At 40.4% G+C, this 20,361-nt stretch overlaps 1 protein-coding gene across 2 annotated transcripts in view; it reads left to right on the top strand.

The window, feature by feature from the left end:
* Positions 1-20,361, top strand: part of ldlrad3 (low density lipoprotein receptor class A domain containing 3) — a 99,819-nt gene that overhangs the window by 45,657 nt on the left and 33,801 nt on the right. The window contains exons 3-5 of one of the 2 annotated variants that reach the window (XM_037542629.1): positions 10,478-10,546; positions 14,207-14,332; positions 17,258-17,392. In XM_037542629.1, coding sequence (XP_037398526.1) covers positions 10,478-10,546; positions 14,207-14,332; positions 17,258-17,392 — 330 coding nt within the window. The remainder of the gene's footprint in view (positions 1-10,477; positions 10,547-14,206; positions 14,333-17,257; positions 17,393-20,361) is intronic. The other variant, XM_017700081.2, reaches the window with a different exon arrangement.

A 20,361-nucleotide genomic window follows, 5' to 3' on the forward strand; every position in this document is an offset into this window, starting at 1 on the left:
TAAAAGAGTGTGTGAATGTGAAGAAAGTTTTTAATTTTAATGAACCTCAAGCTAAGTGTTCTGTACCAATACTTCCAAGTCAAGAATATTTAGGTATCTATTTAGGTTTCCTCTGGGTGCTCCGTTTTTCAAAAACATGTAGTCAGGCCAATTGGACACGTTAAATTGCCCCTAGGTGTGAATGTGTGAGTGTGGAGCTCTATGTTTGTCTGTCTGCCCTGCGATGGACCGGCGTCCTGTCCTTCCAACCATTGACCGCAGTGATAGTCTCCACCTCCCCCCGCAATTCAGAAGGATAAGTGACTTAGAAAATATGTGTTTCTGTCTGTATTTTTATTAGTGTACTGGGCTGATACTACCATTAAATGTGAAAAGAAAAGTAGCAAATTATCATAGAGGCCTTGATGTATTATGCTTTGTGCACCTGTTTCATGAGCGAAGTTGGATGCATTTTGTATGTACCAAGAGAATTTCACTGCATTTCAACTGTCTGCATGAGGTGTCAGAAGACACAAAGCATGCTGTGATGTGTCCACAATATGCACACAGTTCATGTTTTTGTTTCATAAACACGCCTGTTAAATGTTTTGTTAGGAAACACTTTTATTAACACTACCTCTTCATCGCTGAACCTTTACATTCTATTTAGCCTTGGGGTTGCTGATGGTTTTTGATGCACGTCACACGTGTGCAGTTAGTATGCAGTTCTGTGTGCAGTTCCTGGTCCTCTGCACTGCCTTAGTAAATAGAACCTCCATATAATGTAAACATTCTGGACCATATTAAGGTTTTCCTCGAACTGAACGTCCAAGCCAAGGATCTTCTAGGAACCTTTTTTTTTTGAGAATGTAAACTTCACCATTTGTTCCCCTCTGTGTTTATTTAACAGTATGTGTGAGGTCTTTTGAAGAACTTGGGGATTAAGGCATTACTTACGGGATCGGTTTGCTACAGCAACCAAAGAATGCAAGGGGCCACCAGGGTGGTTGGTCCTGCCCAGGATGTGAGGAAGAGAGGGTCAGTGCCTGAGGAGAAAAAGATCCTTCCGCTTTATCTGTTTTAGTGGGGGATTAACCCCAGTTTCCCTGGAGCTCAAAACCGGATGCACAACACAGAGCCAACACATCCTCTTAAACCTCGCTACTTACAAGGCACCAGTGCTGTTTATGTCTTTCATCAAGATTTTTAAGGTCACACTTTATTGTGGTGAATGTACTAGGCCTGCAAGATGTGGATTAATGTATACTATAACTGGTTCATTCATCATTTCTAAATGCCACATGCCCTATTTGATATTTCCATCAAGTGCACACTGAAAGGAGAGTCATGAATGTAGTGGCTGATGGATATTAATATTGCGCTGCTGCGGAAGTAACCAGTTGGTTTACAGTGCTTTTGGAGTTTCATTATCATGTAAGAGCCTGCTTAGTGTCTCGTAAAATGCACACCTCATGAATTTTTCATATCTATTAAGTCTCATCTGTAGAAGTAGTGTGTGTGTGGGGGGGGGGTGTGTGTGTGTGTGTGTGTATGCGTGTCTGTCAGTACATACCTGTTCATGTGTGGTCTTTTGCATTTGAATGTATCTTCCCTTCACTAGTTAGACCTTCAGGAGAATCTGCTTTACCATAATATGGCTGTGAGGTAAGGAATGCCTCCAGTCCTGTTTGTCACTGTAGTACTCTAGACCTTTTTCAGCCCTCAGTTTGTTTAGGTTTGGTGGGGCCGGTATCCCATTTCACTCCTCACGTGAACAGCACAGCTCAGCTCAGATTAGGGTGTGGACTGGGGCTTTCTTGCTGGTGTGCTTGCCACGCGAACACGTGCACACTTGTGTCATGAACCTCTTCTTTAATCACAACAAGATCGTGATTAGGCGATAGTAAGGTGTATTTTCTTTGCATTGAAAAATATGCTGCTATGGCAAAGGGTAGCTCTTTTTTATGATATGTTACCTGTAAGCTCTTAATGTGAGAATTTCTGTAAAATGGCAGGGTTTCATCTGTTTTTATGCAAACAATATTTGTTGCTTTATTGCTTTAAAATGTCTGACTATATGCTCATTTCATCTGACCTCCATCTTGAAATCCAGCATGAGGCTGAAGTGGTAAAATTCTGCAATTTACTACAACATTTGAGTTAGCAGACGACTGATCTTGAGCTGTTTACTGTAAGTAAGCTGAGGAGGGATGTGAAAGGTCAGTGAAGCTGGAAACCTGCACAAACTGGATCAAGGGCTACATTATTATTCATAACAAACAGACGCGATTCTGTAGTGGGAATCACTGCATGGGTGCAGGAGCGCTTACTGTCTATGAACACAGTTCATCACTGTGTCCACTAATGCAAGTTAAAACTTCACCATGCAAAGAAGAAAACATATATAAACAGGATCCAAAAACACTGCCGCCTTCTCTGGGCCTGAGCTCATTTAAGATGGACTGATGCAACAGTGTCTTGTGGTGCAAATCAAATTCAAATTCCTTTTTTGGAAACGGGGTTGTATGCTGTGTGCCAATTAGCTGAGACATAAGATATTGTTCAATCAGTTATATCAATTCTCTGTATACTCTGTCATTCTAATGTCACCGTTATCAGTATAATCTCTATGAGAAATCAAACAGATAAAGCAAAACTCATGAGACAGCAGTTTTTTGCAGAAAATTATGACAAAATCTCATGACTATGAAACAGTAAGTTGGTAGAAGCAAACTGCTTGCAGCAAAAGTCACAAAGGCCTTTTTTAACGCATCTTCATTTTATGACTTGTGAAATAAGAATGTACTGAGGCTAAGTGGAACAGTTACTTGTGAGAATCATAAGGCTGAGGGAAATCCATAGTCTATTTCTGTTATGATAAGACATTCAGAATCAATATCTATTATACCTACTATTCATTGTTCAACAGATGGGTTCATTACTTGCACTAAGCAAGTAGATGAGCTTTTAGGCCTCTGTTGTTCTTTCATTAGAAGTCTTATGCTGTTGAGTTATTGGATAGTGGCATGATAATCAGTGGTATATTGCAGAAGGGAGTACTTCAGCTCTCTGAGGGCCACATTTCTGAACTTATGGAGGCCCTTCTTTAATCTCTGTTAGTGTTTGGATATGCTGAAAATGAGTGGCTTATGAGGAGTCTGCCTGGGTTTAGGCATGAGGTCATGGAGCACTGGACTGCTGATTTATATTCTGAGTATATGCGTGTGGTCAGTCTAAGAGTGGTCGCTTGCTGTTGTTGTGTTAGCTTAGCTCAAGGGCTCTTTAAACTCGGAGTGTGAAAAAGGAGGCCTCTTAATTGGAGAGGGCCATCAGAGGCCTAGACGCTTAATGGATGACTGATCAATGAGCTGGTGTAATTAATACCAAAGAGCAGGGATGGAATATCGATTGAGGTCTCCCTCTCCCTCTCTTCCTCTCTTTCTCTCTCTCTCTCTCTCTCTCTCTCTCTCACCCCCTCTCTTTTTGCTTACAGACCCAGGTCTTCTCTATCAGCCTACACACAGCATTGTGGGTTTAAAACATATAAAAGAATAAAAGATGTTCTCCTGTTGCATCAGGAGCACAGTCGAAACCACCCTGTTAAAAGCCCTTGGCAATCCTGTTGAATATTGCATCTGTATCTCTATCTAAAGCTCTTGTTTCTGAACTGAGAGTATATCCATTTCCACACACCTCATTAAAGCCTGTTATTTAAATGCACTTGTCAGATGACGTGCTGCTTAACTGTTACTATAACTGTTACTGTAATGAATATAGAAAAGTATTCACATGGCCAAGGCCTTTTCAACTGATCCAGCTAATGATCCCTCTGAATAATGGAACCTTTTCGTACCCGCGAGCCAAAGCAGGTTTGTTACTGTATTACTGTTGAAGGGCCGAATCAGAGAAGCCAGGATTGATTGGATCTCTCCCCCAGCCCCCTCTGCCACGCTGCATATGTCTACTGATGCCCTCCTTGCTTTCACCCAGACTCCATTACCTATTGATTTCCCTTCCTTCAGGAGCGCTTTCGCAAGGTCAGAGAAACCTTTCAGCTCCCCTACTATACATTCCCTTGTTCTTTTTTTCCTCTTCTATCCCTCCACTCTCTCTCTCACTCGCACATGCTAGACGTGACCTTGTCCACCTGCTTTAAGCGCACTCTGTTAGAAACCCCAGAGGTGGACAGACAGTCTTGAGAGCCAGTGCACCAGCAGTCTGATATCGTTCAGCATTCTCATGTTAGCAGCTGGCTTTCAAATGTTCAACTTAAAAAATTACTTGGATTGTCTGTATGGAGGGTACTTGATCGTCTGTATGGAGGGCAGGAGTACATAGGGATTTGTTAACTGTAGTGTTGTGCTCTGAGTGCTAGAGATAGTGAGCCATTGTGAGAGTCTTATAGATTTTTTTTGAAGATTTAAGCAGCCCATTCTGCTAAAGGTATATCTCAACTCTAAATAAAGCATGAGGTGAGGACTGTTGTGAGGACATTGTTGTTCGTTTGTGTTCTGGAAAAGGAACAGCAGCAATATATATATATATATATATATATATATATATATATATATATATATGCTGTAAAACAGTATCTAAGTTCATAAATTATTCAATTAAAGTATGTTGTGTGCTCGTATACAAAAGTACAGAACTCTTGCACATTTTAATGTAAAATTACTATTTATTTGCTGAATTTAATATTGGGGAAAATAAACTGAGAAATGTGGCCTGTGAAAAAGTTAAACATACATAAAATCCTCAGCATCGAGAAACTTCTCCATTAGAACTGAAAATGTTTTCACATCAAGCACTTTAGACTGCTCAACTGCTATGAAGTCATTCCCCTGCCTTGCTGAGTGCAGCATGTCTGGTTGTGTCCATCAGGAAAAAAGCTGTACATTCTGACAGCATCTCTGATTTGATTTGTCCTTATTTGGTTTGCTAGAAGAAGATGATTGACATTCCCCTTCCTCAAATGAAGGGCTGGTTCCATCATAGTGGAGCTGTTTGTACAGGCAATAGATTTACTTTGAAACTTGTGAAGCAGTCAAATGTTCAACATATCAGTCATAAAGACAGAACCAATATATCAATTCTTTTTAACAAAAGTTTTCTGTAATATATCATATTATCCAGCGCTCTTAAAATGATGAATTTGAGAGGCAATGCACACATTTTTTGACTTGGTTTGACTTACAAATACAGTAAGAAACTGAAGAAATGAGGATGAATATTGAAGCTGTATATGACAACTGCATGACATTTCAAATGGCCAAATTCAAATGGACACCTACACTATACAAACAAAAGTATGTGGACATTCCTCTTAATTATTGCCTTCAAATGTTTGTCATTGCTAACAGGTGTATAAAATCAAAAACAAAAATATAGCTAAGTGAAGAGCTCAGAAACTTTGAACGTGGCGCTGTCATAGGATGCTACCTTTGCCAGTCAGTTTGTAAAATTTCTGCCCTGCTAGATCTGTCCCAACCAGCTATAAGTGCTATTATTGTGAAAGGGAAGTGTCTAGAAGCAAGAGCTGCTTAAGCTAAAGCAGGAGACCACACAAACTCACAGAGCAGGATTGTTGTATGCTGAAAAATCACCTCTCTTGTATCACTGACTACATTGCTAAGCTATGCATCATGAGCTTCATAAAATGGGTTTTCCATGGCCAAGCAGATGCACATAACCCTAAGCTTGCTGTGGGCAGTGCCAAACGTCTGCTGGAGTGATGTAAAGTATGCTGCCATTGGACCCTGGAGCAGTGGAAACATGTGATGTTTTACTATTTGTGAAACATGTGATCCTTTACTATTTGGCTGAGCCTAGATTTGGCAGATAACAGAAGAATGCTATCTACAGGAATGCCTCATGCCAACTGTAAAGGGACTGTTCTGGGCTCGAGCCCTTAGTTCCAGTGAAGGGTCATGTTAATGCTACAATGTGGAAAGACACTTTAGACAGTTGTATGCTTCCGGCTTTGTGGTAACAGTTTGGGAACGACTTTTTCCTGTTTCAAGTTGACTGTACTCCTGTGAACAGAGTGAGCTCCGTTAAGAATGATTTGATGAGTTTGTTGTGGAGGAACTCCAGTAGTCTGCACAGACCTCAACCCCACTGAACACATTTAGGATGAATTGGAACATCAGCTGTGAGCCAGAGATTCTTATCCAGCATTGATGTCCGACCTCATGCATGCTCTTTTGACTGAATGGGCTCAAATTGTGTGGAAAGCCCATAATTTTAAAATATGTTGTCCAACAAGCTTACATGTCCACATTCTTTTGACTGTGTAGTTTAGTGTGCTAATTTCACCTATGATCAAAATTTAACTTCCTGGTGCTGACCAGATGAGGGTAGCTTTCTCTTTTTGCATTTTGGCTCCGTCAAACTTTCTTTCTCCACGGTTTTTAAAAAGCTATTTTGTGGCTTGTGTCTATTGTAAGCACTTTTTACAATTGACTTGACATGCCACATTGCTTTTACTGAGCCTGTTTAAGCGCTGAAGTTCCTTTTCTGTCAAAATGTCGTTTGGTGACATATACAGATTTTTTGCTGACCTTTCTGATGCCAGAGAAAATAAAAAAATGTATGGAGTGCATCATTGTGTTATGGTACATCACACATGAGTTCATGTCTAGCGCTACAGCTGGCCTTGCAGTATTCCACTGTAGAAGCAGTTGCAGTTCATTCTTTGTGGTGCATATACTTTGTTTTAAATATTGCTTTGAAGTGTATACTGATGCATTAGGGACTCCCTACCGTACAGGTGTACCCAACAGACTGCTATACTGCATGATTTCCAGTGTGCAAATATTTTTTGAGCAGGCTTTTAGTTGAACTCAAAATAAGCTAACTACAGTCTCTGCAAATCACTAGGCTGTTTCATAAACACATTTTGTTCTACCACAAAGCAGGCGTTAGCAGAATGCTTTTGTACAAATGAACATAATCGCATTTATAAATAAAAGTATCATGCTAAAGCATGTGATGCAACACATCTGTGTGCATGACATCCATAATGCATGGCGTTAGCCTGCGGTAAATGAAAACAGCCTCCTTATTGAACCAATAAACCCATTTTCTTCCTCTCACTTTAACATACACTGAACCCTTAGGCACAAGCCCGCTAACCTTTTTGGTTGTGTGAATGTTTCATGACATATAGACCAAAAGCAATTGTTTCTTGTAATAAAATCTCTTTGTGCTAATGTCTATTAAAGAACGCTTATCCTTTTCTTGTAAAGTTACCATTTCAGAGATATGAGGTTTTTATATGACAGTGATGACGTGTTTATATACAACAAAAACAAACAAAGAAATCATCTGTTCTCAAAAACAAGAGTGTTGTTTATGATGTCAGTAAAGCTGCCTTTTTAAGATGCACTTCATTTGCCATTTAGAAGTTTGGAATCTATGGAGGATGTTATTGACAAAGTTAAAGCTGTCTGCCCCAGCACATTGGAGTTGAGATTATAAAAATGAGCTCAGAGACTTTTGGCTTTAATTTAAGTGTATTTACATCCAAATCAAGTGAATGCTTTAGAAATTGCATTTGAAATCAATTCTAGACCTTTTGTCTACTTACTTGTAAGTGAAATAATGAGGGAATAACACAGACCTGGAACACCTAAGCAGTCAATGGTCCATTTGCTTTGAGCCTGCACTTTTCAACTCCACAATTTCAGTCCCTGTTCTGGTGTTGTTGACAACTAAAATAACAATAACTCTGTCAAGTTCCATATACTTATGGTTTGACTGCATGTTTTCAGGAATATATGATAAATTCTGTTTCAGATAAATAAATTCAGTAATTAATAGGAAGATAAGAAGCTGAAAAAAGAGAAATACTGGATGTGTCCAGATTGATGAACTGTGCTGTAGATTATTCCTTATTGACTTATTGACAGAAAACTGTCAACCATTTGAGAATAAAGTTTACATCCAAAACGCATAATATTTTTAAAGTGGTGATTAAATCTTGAGGTAGAGAACACATAGAAATACACTGTAGAGTTCACGTTATAAGAACGAAACTAAAAATATGTAACAAATATGATTTGGTGTCTGATTTATATGATTTATTCTACATTATAAAAGCTACTGTTGTACATAAAATCACTGAAATTGAACATAATTCTAAAATGTTGCATATCCATGTGTGCCACAGCTAGTTATAAAGAGGAAAACTAACTGATGTTAATAGAAAACACTTTTTTTTCTCTAATTAAGATGATGTTAATCGTAATTCAGCATTGATTTTGTATGTGTAAAGATTACTCCCAAAAGTATACATCATGAAAAAAGAACATTTTTGAAAGTGGTATTTTGCAATGAATCCTTTCAATTATTGATTTGATGAGAGATTCAAAACTTTTGCAAGGTAGTATAAACTACCATGTTATAATCGCATTCATATTAAAGTGTATATAAAAAGCAAAGAGGCAAATCTGAGTTTTTTCTGGCCTGCAGACCTTGGCGGGTAATTACTGTAATTACTGAGGTTTCACAAATAACTTGTGTTGGTGTTTTAAATAGTTTTAGAATAATTACCTTTTTGCAGATTTTCTCAAAAATCTGCTGGATCGATTAGTAGACCAGCTTTCAATTAGGGAGTGTTTGTTTCATTATTGTTCTTTAAATTGGCCTTTTCACATGCATGCCTGCACGTTTTTGTGTGACTATGCTGCACTGTTCGTTTTCATTAGCACAGAAGGGCTCAACTTCATAACCAAGTCTGGAAACTGAGGCTGACTTTTTGTAAACAACTTCACTTTCAGCTCTGAAGAAGAGAAAAACTTGGCTGGGAATTAAAGAAGTTGAACAGAAAGGGACGGAATGGGCGGGGTTGTGCAATGAAGGCAGTGGGGGGGTGGTGGCTATGGAAAGAGGAGTGGGGTAGAACGACTTGTTTTCCAAGGAATTAAATCAAGATGGAAGTGGCTCAAATCCCTTTGGATGACAAAGGAAGAAGACTCCGCAGTGGCAGGGCTAAACCAAATACATCAAATAATGCCCACCTATATTAATCTTGTATTTGCTCATCCTGCATTTTTGACCTTTGATCTAGGCTAATTACTTCTAAATTGTTTCCGCATGGAAATCTCTTCACGTGTGAAGGTTATTGGGACATTAGAATGCCACGAGGCTGCCTACATTAGCTTCACTCTTTTTGCTTCTTATGTCCAGCATCCATGAAATTACCATTAATTCTACTTTTCAGTTAATTCTCTCAGTGTGGGCATGGCCTCGGCTCATGTGCCTGCAAGCCCTGCTGCTGATATTGAGTTTCTAAATGAGGCCGCCAAAGAAAGGAAAAGAAGAAAACGATAGAATAGCGGGTGCACGTTCGTTCGGCTCAGACCCGCCCTCTCCGAGCTCGCCTGGCATGGCTGCTCAAAATTCATTACTTCTCTTTAATTCCATTTCACATTAGTTGGAGGGCAGAAAGAAAAGACTATTAAAGGGGAAACAAACAAAACATGTTCTGTGACCAGCAGACCGTGGCAAGTCATTACCACTGTTATTATTGTTATTAGAAGTAGTGCACGGAGCAGAGAGAGGAAAAATGGCTTGCCTTATTCTTTCCCGATTGTGCGTGGTGATATTTTCAATTTACCCTGTGCAGAAGTCTGCTTTTATTGTTGTGCCGCAGCCTTGAGGCCTGACTTTTCTCTTACCTCCACCTCAGAGCACAATGAGACGCAATTACAGTACGGAAAGTTTTCTCCAAAAAACAAAATCAACAGTGAGGTTCACATATAATCCAGTGCTCATTCATTCATTCATTCATTCATTCATTCATTCAGAGACTCTGTCTCATTCTTTTTCATCTCTCTCTCATTCTCTCATCCTCTATGTTCTCATTCTCTCTTTGTTTCTTTCTCTCCATCTTTCACTCACTTTCTTATTCTTTCTTTCTTTTTTCTTTCTTTATTTCACTTTCCATCATTATTTTCTTTTCATTCTTTTCACTTTCTCCTTATGTTCTCCCTTCTCTTTCTTTCTTTTACGTCTTCTCATTCTTTCTCCATCTGTTGTCATTCTCTCGTGATATCCTTCTCTTTCTCACATTTATATTCATTCTCTCCCATTTTCCCCTTCTTTTTCTCATTCCCTTTTTTGTCATTCTCTCCTTTTCTCATATCTCTTTAATTTTCCCTTTTTTCCCTCTTATTCTCTTTTGTTTTCATTTTCTTTCTCTTTTTCATTGCTTTTTTCATTTCATTTCATTGTCTCATTCCCCCCCCTCTCTCTCTGTCTTATATTTTTCTCTGTTTTTATTTTTTCTCTATCTTAATAGGGGGAAAACATGTTGACCAGTGTTTTTTCCCTCTTTAGTTCAGTTCAGATCAATTCAGAGTACTTTATTGACATGACACATAATACTGCATTTGTGTTGCCAAAGCATAGGTTATAACTTCTCTCTCTCTCTCTCTCTCTCTCTCTCCCTTTTTCTCATTCTCCTCTCTCTTTTCTTTGTGCCGTCTTTGAGGAATGGAGAACAGCAGAGGCAGAGGTTGCTGTAGAGATGAACTCAGCACACACAAGCCTTTTTCTCATGGTACTGTGCAAAGATTGAGTTTAAGTCCTGATGTGACCTTTCTGCAGGAACTAGCATTCGTTATTACCCTGCTTTTCCGGGAGACGTGTGAGAGAGGCCTGGAGGATAATGTCTTTGTTTGTACGGTGGTGTGCAGAGGCAGGAAGTGAGTCTGAATGTCTGCTTTAGCTCCTGCTGCTTTTTCACTGTGCCCAGGCACACTGAGAAATGACACTGAGTTGTTCTGTACACATCTGAGGGCAAGTCCCGGACTAGTTCGCTTTATCTTTTTAAAAGATACTATTGTCAAGGTGGAACATTCTCACAGAACCAGCTACATTTTTAAAGCAACCCTTTTAATATGTTCGTGACCCATCGCTGCTCTTGTGTAGTGTATAGAGCATTTCTTATTGTATCGCGCCATGCATTTAGAGAATAGCATTAAACAGGCGATAAATTAAAGTGGGTTGGAGCCGGGTGATTGATTGGGTGTTGGTTGTCTGGGGAAGCTTAATTGATGTGGGTTTTCCAGCCAGTCTCTCTCATATCGATGGGGGATCTATAGGGGCACTGTGCTCTGGACACTGTGTCCCTCTCTTTATCTTTGCCTTACGTGCTGGACGCTTAAGCATCGCAAATCTGTCTTACTTATCTGGCTGTGGCCACTTTAATTGACGGGGCTATGCACTCCGCCTGCATAATCAGCCTGCACAGCGACAGAGTGACAAATCTAACTGCTTTTATTACCAGGCCGAGGCCACTTTTTACCTCACTGGAGCAGGGAAAACACTGCAAAGTACCAACTATTACCTGCAAACCAAACCTTACACTAAAGATAACAATGATTTGACAATGCATTCACCAAGAATGATTTATTACCCAAACATTTACTGTCCACCGGGCGCTGTTTTGCTTCTATAGTTCTGCACTGGAGTTATGGCAACTTATACCCTTCTAAATAGCGTTATGCAAACTACATGCCTTAATCATCTCAAACCACAGTGATCTTATAGCTAATCCTGCTAATGATGTTTCTAATGCTGTATGACTGAATTTCCAATGAGGAGAACTAGTAAGTAAATTTTAACATTTAAACCCAAAATGCTGTACAAACAGGATATGTTTAAAATACATATAAAACACAACGTAAAATATTTAACAAAACAAGATCTGGTACAATCAGTTCACAGAATCAAAGGTTAACCGATATATATATATATATATATATACACTGCTCAAAAAATAAAGGGAACACTCAAATAACACATCCTAGATCTGAATGAATGAAATATTCTCATTGAATACTTTGTTCTGTACAAAGTTGAATGTGCTGACAACAAAATCACACAAAAATCATCAATGGAAATCAAATTTATTAACCAATGGAGGCCTGGATTTGGAGTCACACACAAAATTAAAGTGGAAAAACACACTACAGGCTGAGCCAACTTTGATGTAATGTCCTTAAAACAAGTCAAAATGAGGCTCAGTATTGTGTGTGGCCTCCACGTGCCTGTATGACCTCCCTACAACACCTGGGCATGCTCCTGATGAGGTGGCGGATGGTCTCCTGAGGGATCTCCTCCCAGACCTGGACTAAAGCATCCGCCAACTCCTGGACAGTCTGTGGTGCAACGTGGCATTGGTGGATGGAGCGAGACATGATGTCCCAGATGTGCTCAATCGGATTTAGGTCTGAGGAACGGGCGGGCCAGTCCATAGCTTCAATGCTTTCATCTTGCAGGAACTGCTGACACACACCAGCCACATGAGGTCTAGCATTGTCCTGCATTAGGAGGAACCCAGGGCCAACCGCACCAGCATATGGTCTCACAAGGGGTCTGAGGATCTCATCTTGGTACCTAATGGCAGTCAGACTACCTCTGGTGAGCACATGGAGGGCTGTGTGGCCCTCCAAAGAAATGCCACCCCACACCATTACTGACCCACTGCCAAACCGCTCATGCTGAAGGATGTTGCATTCAGCAGATCGCTCTCCACGGCATCTTCAGACTCTGTCACGTCTGTCATGTGCTCAGTGTGAACCTGCTTTCTTCTGTGAAGAGCACAGGGCGCCAGTGGCGAATTTGCCAATCCTGGTGTTCTCTGGCCAATGCAAAGCGTCCTGCACAGTGTTGGGCTGTGAGCACAACCCCCATCTGTGGACGTCGGGCCCTCATACCATCCTCATGGAGTCGGTTTCTAACCGTTTGTGCAGACACATGCACATTTGTGGCCTGCTGGAGGTCATTATGCAGGGCTCTGGCAGTGCTCCTCCTGTTCCTCCTTGCACAAAGGCAGAGTTAGCGGTCCTGCTGCTGGGTTGTTGCCCTCCTACGGCCTCCTCCATGTCTCCTGGTGTACTGGCCTGTCTCCTGGTAGCGCCTCCAGCCTCTGGACACTATGCTGACAGACACAGCAAACCTTCTTGCCACAGCTCGCATTGATGTGCCATCCTGGATGAGCTGCACTACCTCATCCACTTGTGTGGGTTGTAGAGTCCGTCTCATGCTACCACGAGTGTGAAATCACCACCAACATTCAAAAGTGACCAAAACATCAGCCAGAAAGCAGAAAGGTACTGAGAAGTGGTCTGTGGTCCCCACCTGCAGAACCACTCCTTTATTGAGTGTGTCTTGCTAATTGCCAATAATTTCCATCTGTTGTCTATTCCATTTGCACAACATTCTGTGAAATTGATTGTCAATCAATGTTGCTTCCTAAGTGCAAAGTTTGATTTCACAGAAGTTTGATTTACTTGGAGTTATATTGTGTTGTTTAAGTGTCCCCTTAATTTTTTTGAGCCGTGTATATATATATATATTTTTTTTTTGAGCCGTATATATATATATATATATATATAATTTTATTTTATTTAATTTTTTAATCTAGACTTAAAAGCATCAATAGAGGGTGCAGACCTAATGTCCAGAGTTAGACTGCCACACAGTATCGGTGCTGCAACAGCAAAGTCCTGGTCTCCTTTATATTTCAGCCGAGACCATGGCACAGCTAGTAACAACTGATCTGATGACCTTAAGGACCCAGAGAAAGGATACAGTTGGATCAGATCTCCTCTATAAGACAGCGCAGATCCATTTAGTGACTTAAAAACAAATAAAAGAATTTTAAATTGGATCCTGTAGCATACAGGAAGCCAGTGTAGGGATGCCAAGATATGTGTTCCCTCTTTTCCAAAATGAATGGGTTTCACAAATTTTAATTTTTAAATGGTTAATTCTGTTCTGAGAAAATGTACTTGTTTTCTTGACACTGAATAGCATGATATTTCAAATTGCTGTTGTATGTTTGACTGCTTTTCAACTCCCAATTGTGGGACTTCCTAACATTGCTTTAGGTACATTCATGAAGCTAATGAGTTCAAGCTACTTTGAAATTACTGTGTTAAAGAGAAGAAAAAGCCATTTAGCTCCTTTCACCGTCATTCTGGACAAATTTTTCAGTCATATTTTGGGTGTAATAGCCAGGCTCCTGGCTCTGCTTTGGACACCAAGTGTGCATTGGCTCGACTACAATTGGGCTAAACTCTGCCAGTTTGATATGTCAGCAAACTATTTCTTGAAGAAATCAATGTATGTCTGGTTTAATTGCAGTTAAACCAGCAGTGGGTGCTTGTAGATACTGCTGTTGTTCACCTTTCCTGTCATTTATCTTTCACAGCGAAGGTGAAGTCCAAGTGTGCGCCCACGTTCTTCGCCTGCGCCAATGGAGTCCACTGCATCATTGGCCGTTTCCGCTGCAATGGCATCCGGGATTGCCCTGACGGCAGCGACGAAGACAACTGCAGTGAGTATTCCTCAGCATCTGCATCTGGCAGTCCTACAGGCCAGAGCAGGGTAGAACTAACTGGCCTGACATCAGCCCTCTTCCCCAGCCATCCAACCGAACAAATCAGCTCCCTGTCAGAACAAAGCGCATCCGGCTGGCACAGTATAGTCTCAGCTATATCCCCATGTGCATTTCTGTTTTGAACTTTTCAAAAGAGTGCTAGTCCCTTTTCTCAGCACACAGAGAGAGAGAAAGAGAGATTTGAAGAAGTCAACTCACTGTTTAACCTGAAGCACTGTTGCATTGCATCAGTTTGTATCTGGAATTGCTTTTGTAAAAGTGCCTAATTCTTCACAATAAAAGCTAGGATGTGCTTACTCACATAAGCAAGTATTCGAATAGAACGCCAATGGTAATCATTCAGAATAACTTTGCATTAGTTCATAGTGAACCGTCCCTATCATGCCAGCAAAATGCCCCCCACAGCATACCAGAGACACCAGCCCTGTCACTGTAGGGGTCAAGCATTCAGGCCTGCACTGTTCTTTTGGTGTATACCACACATCTCACCCATTTGGGGAGGATATGGTGAAGGATGACTGATCTCTGTAGATGAGCATCTATGGTTTTTATGCTACTGAACTCTCAAACGTGCACTCATCTTTGTAATGGGGGGTTTATGGACTACAGCCCCATCATAATAGCTCTCTCTGTGTAGCTGTGGATGGACTGTTCTTGCTGACAGTAACTGTATTGACATTCTCAGTTACCTGAGGAACACCTGCTCTTCTGGTTTTCCTTACATGTCACACCAATTCATGAGCATCACACTCACTGAATGCACGCTTTAGACATAACATCAGCCCCTATTTACTAATCTGTTTTGCCCTAATGTGACTGATGTTTTCAGGGCTGTGTGGCTTTTCAAATCCGACCTGAGTAACTTAGATATCTGATCTTAGACCAGGTACATATTCGATTTCTGACCATGCGTCATTAATGTGAACACTATCAGAATTTATACGCTTTTTCCACTGTGTATGCTCCATCATTCAGCGTTACCATGGCAGCCGCGCCAAACAAAAGTTAAAGCCTGTGGAAAAACAACACATCTCACCCTTTTTCGCCTTTGTCTCGCTCTAATAATGAACGGCCAAGAGCTGTTCAGAGTTAATTATCTTCGTAGCAAAAGCTCGTTCTGCTCGATAGTTTGTTTGCTGATGATGCACGTGACACATTATTCATTCATGTGTTGTTACTGAGTGGGTTGTGCTCATGCAAGTCACATTAATGACAGATTTGAACCACTTATCAAAACGAGTGTGAACCATCGTGTCAGAGAGATCGGATTTGAGCAAAAAAAATCGGTTTTCAGCAGAGAGGCTTGTAATGTGAAAGTAGCCTAAATGCAGATTTTAGTCACTTTAGTCACTGCTTCAATTGAAACACTAGCCAGTTGAGCAGTCTTTGTGACTGGCCAGGCTCCTGACCATCAGCAGCCCAATAATGAAGCATCTGTTTGGAAGCAACTGCACTCATCATGTTTCTCCATTCATTCTTTTTCCTTTTAATTTGTCACCTGTCAGTATATATGGAAATATTTCAAACAAAAAGATGTCATAAGATAGCTCTAAGCATCATTGTGACAATACAAAACATTTTCTCATTGGGATACTCTAATACTGTTCATTTAAAACTAAAAATTGATTGAATGGATGGACAAGTGCTCATTTATAGTGAAAACAGTGGAGATTTCTCAACAAAGTTAAAGAAAACCACTATGAGTAGGTGCTCTTCTCTTACAAAATTCTCTGTCATACATATATTTACAGTGATCTCTGTGATCAAATAATCTGAATTTCTGCATTGCTAATACAGAGACTGCCTTTACTACTCGCTTTGTCAGTAGCTAGAATTTATAGCATTTGCAGTTATTTATATCCTCATAAGGCACTTTGCTAATTAAATGAAAAGGCGATCTAAAGCTCGGCAGTTTATCACGGTGCAGCTAAAAGTCTCTGTGCGCTATTTCAGATGTAATTTTGGAATAGCTTTTTTTGTGGCATTTGATCCAGCTTGTCCTCAGAAGGCAGTGTACCTGCTCTGGATGTACGACTGTAACAAAGCAAAATCCTATTGAGCAGAGAAAGACGCTCTGCATAGCCTGCAGGGCATCATGTACGCTCAGATCTAATCTAACCATTTAAACAGAGCTGAGCTTAAAGCAGGCAGCTCGCTACACTGTGTAATTGTCTCGATCTGTCCTCCAGATAATTCTGCTTCATTTGGCTTCTCCAAGCTATAAGTAGAACGTAAGAAAAGTTGGAATTCTTTTCTCTGCATGTAAAGTTGGTCCCATAAACTAGTTCTTCAGAGAGGAGTTTTCTCACTTGTTCGGTTGCCAGCTCTCGCTTTTTAATGTGTCATCCGTGTTTGATATCTGACATTGATTTGCGGTCTCCTGATAGAAAGCTGGAATCTAATTGCCTTTTGAGATGTCACTGCTTATCAGATAATATCCCAGTGTATGGTAGGAGATGAGGGCAAACTGAAATCTGTACAATTATGGGAACAAGTAGATGATAATGTGCAGTAATGTAATAAGCTGAATAAATGGTGATGAGAGGGATTTTAATGCTGAGAGATCAATGAGAGAATCATGTGTGCATGCTCACTGAGGGAGCGCAGTTAGCATAGGTCATAACCTACGTGGCCACTGTGTGCTGTAGTGCTAATTATGGCCAGTAAGTGACAATGACCTCCTGACATTAAGATCCAAATTAAGATTTACTATGCTCTCTCTCTCTCTCTCTCTCTCTCTCTCTCTCTCTCTCTCTCTCTCTCTCTCTCTCTCAACCCCTCCCCCCTCTCTATCCCCCTCCCCCTTTATTCCCCCTTTATGCACCCGCCCCCACCCCCCCTCCCCCCGGTCTCTCTGTGTAGCTGGTAATCCTCTGGTGTGTTCCTCTGCACGGTTTCACTGTCGAAATGGACGCTGTGTGGATCGCAGTTTCCTCTGTAATGGTGAGGACAACTGCCAAGACAACAGCGATGAAGAAAATTGCCTTTCAACAGCAGGTACCCCAATATAACACACACACACACACCCTTATACGTTTTCATCATCGTGGTATTGTCCAGTTGTTTTGGCCAACTCTCTAATGCTGATGGACTGAATATAGAGATAGCCTAATGGCATAGTAATGGCACCACACATACTGTCTCTGTTTTTTGTCTCGGTCTCGCAATGACACCCCCCTGCCCAAAGACAAAATGCACACACATGCACTGTGCCAGGTAAAGTTGCTGAAATGAAACGCCAGCCTTTCCCTTCAGCTCTGAGCCTTCTTTTAATAAGAGAAGAGCTACAGGTGACAGGTAAGACCCACACTATCTCCCTCTAATGCACCTGAACTCTTTCTCTCTCTCTCACTCTCACTCTCCATTCCTCCTCCCTTCTGTTGATCAGCTCTAGTCTCTGTCTCGGTTACGTGGATAGATGGAAAGAGAAAGAGGAAAAGAGGGAAGGGTAACAAGACAAAGGAGAGATGATGAGTGAAAGACAAAAACAAGCAAAACACACACTTACACAGGAGTTGATTTATAACCATCATTATTTGATTCAATCGGGTTCAGCTGGAGCCTGCCTGGCATGCTATTGTCCTGCCTATGCTGATTTAGTGTGCTTGGCATTGTCAGCCTTTCTGTTGGCAACATAGGCATCTTTTAGATGTCTATTTGCTAATGGATCCTTTGCAAAAGCACATTCAAAAAGTAGTAAACACCACCATACAAACGATGCAAAATATATTTACAAATCAGCTTACAGCAAGAGAGTGATAGACAAAGAGAGGGAAAGAGATGTTGATGGAAGGATTATAGTGGAGGACATTGGAAAGAAGCTGGTGTGAAGATTTAGAGATTGAGTTTCAGATAACTATGAGAAGCAGGGGGAGGAGAGAGAGCGAGAAAGACTGAATGTGAAACGGCAGGATAGGGGTGTCTGAGTGATGGAGAGAAAACTGCAGTTGGAATAGCAGCATGAAAGAATGAGTCAGAATGACACTCGGCAACTGGAGATGCAGGGAAAGCAATTCAAGAAGAGATGCATATAGATATCTTTTAAAGAGACGACAAACAGCTCGACTGTATAGATAAAGTTAGTCGTAGGAGGAAAGTGCTACATTTCGCTTCATGGCCAAAGGCACCACACTGTTTTTAACTTCAGAGAGGGGAGGAAGCACCATCCCTTCTCTCTGTGGGGCATATTTATACAGTACCGGTCAAAAGTTTTGCCACACTTACTCATAAAATGCCTTCGTTATTTTTTGCTATATTTCACATTTTAGAACAGTAGTGAAGTTATCAAAAGGATACCACTTATGGAATTATGTAGTGACCAAAAAATAGTTAAACAAGTCATATTTTAGAATCTATAAATCAGCCTCTGTTTGCTTTTATGCAGCTTTAAACACTCTTAGCATTTTTTCAAGCAGCTTTATGAAGTACATTTCAGGAGGGATACTTTTTCTACAGACTTGTTGAAGTTGTTCTTTTTTATACTGAAACCTTGTTTGCAAGTGAAAAAGAAGTTGTTGGGGTGTGTAAACTGTATATTTTTGTTTGTTTGAAGAAATTAATACAATAGGCATCAAGTATTTGTTGTCTAACAGAGTGAATTTCAAACTTCTAAGCCTGAGCCCTACAGCTCTTCAGCTCCACTGTACAGTCACTGTGGACAGTTCAGCCCTTTAATAAACCACTGTTTTACATATAGAGTACTGTACAGCCAAGCCAATTGTTTAAGACTATCTTTGCAGTAGGTGTGTTTTGCGACATGAAAGACAATATAACATCAGAATAAATAGAAATAAACTTAAATGCAGTGAAACATAATAGGGACCATTTCAGTATCAGCAAATAATGACTACAATTATCAGTATCAGCCTAATATATTATATTAAACCTGCAGTCATATGGAATAGTTCCTTCAGTCAGGACCTCCAGTCAAATTGCATGTTTTGTTCATTTTTTAAGTTAGCACATCCTCTACACTCACCGGCCACTTTATTAGGTGCTTGTAAAAGGTTGGATCCCCTTTTGCCTTCAGAACTGCCTTAATTCTTTGTGGCAGACTCAACAAGGTGTTGGAAACATTCCTCAGAGATTTTGGTTGGTTATCTGAGTTCCTGTTGCCTTTCTATCATCTCAAACCAGTCTGCCCACTCTCCTCTGACCTCTCACATCAACAAGGCATTTTCATCCACACAACTGCCACTCACTGGCTGTTTTCTCTTTTTCGGACCATTCTCTGTAAACCCTAGAGATGGTTGTGCGTGAAAATCCCAGTAGATCAGCAGTTTCTGAAATACTCAGACCAGCCTGTCTGGCACCAACAACAATGCCACGTTCAAAGTAACTGAAATCACCTTTCTTCCCCATTCTGTACCTGTACCTAATAAAGTGGCCAGTGAGTGTATGAGGAATAAACTTGTTTGAATTTAATATATGTCAAAATATAAAACAAATTGTGAAACATGCACTTTTGCACAGGCCTCATTTTATGTCAATTAATGTTATATTAATTAACAAAACATGTCATTTGACCAAAGGCACCCAAACTTTCGCATACTTCTGTGTATTTTAATGATGTGTTTATTGCACACCAGAAGTTTTATTAATATGTTGATTTAAAGAATACGGTTTGGTTCCTTGCTTTTTGCTGCACACACTTTATTTTGTACTTGTTTGTTTGTATTTCTTCTAATGTTGGTGTTTGTTTAACAAATAAATGCCTTTACATACGAGTTTCTCAGAAGACTTTTGCACAGTACTGTAGGTACACAAGCGTAAACATGTCATAGGCCCTGGTGTTGAAAATGCTGTACACAGTTAAGGAAGTGCTTGAGTTGATAAAAGAATATGTAGTTTACAGTCTTATCATGCGGCTAAAAAGCACACACATATTGCTAGAAAGGAGCAGAGCAGGATTTTAGGTCAGAATTCATTCCACACTGCCTATGTTTTTAGATTACTGTGATGATCTA

Source organism: Pygocentrus nattereri, chromosome 11 (genome assembly GCF_015220715.1).
Source record: "Pygocentrus nattereri isolate fPygNat1 chromosome 11, fPygNat1.pri, whole genome shotgun sequence".
Taxonomy (NCBI): domain Eukaryota; kingdom Metazoa; phylum Chordata; class Actinopteri; order Characiformes; family Serrasalmidae; genus Pygocentrus; species Pygocentrus nattereri.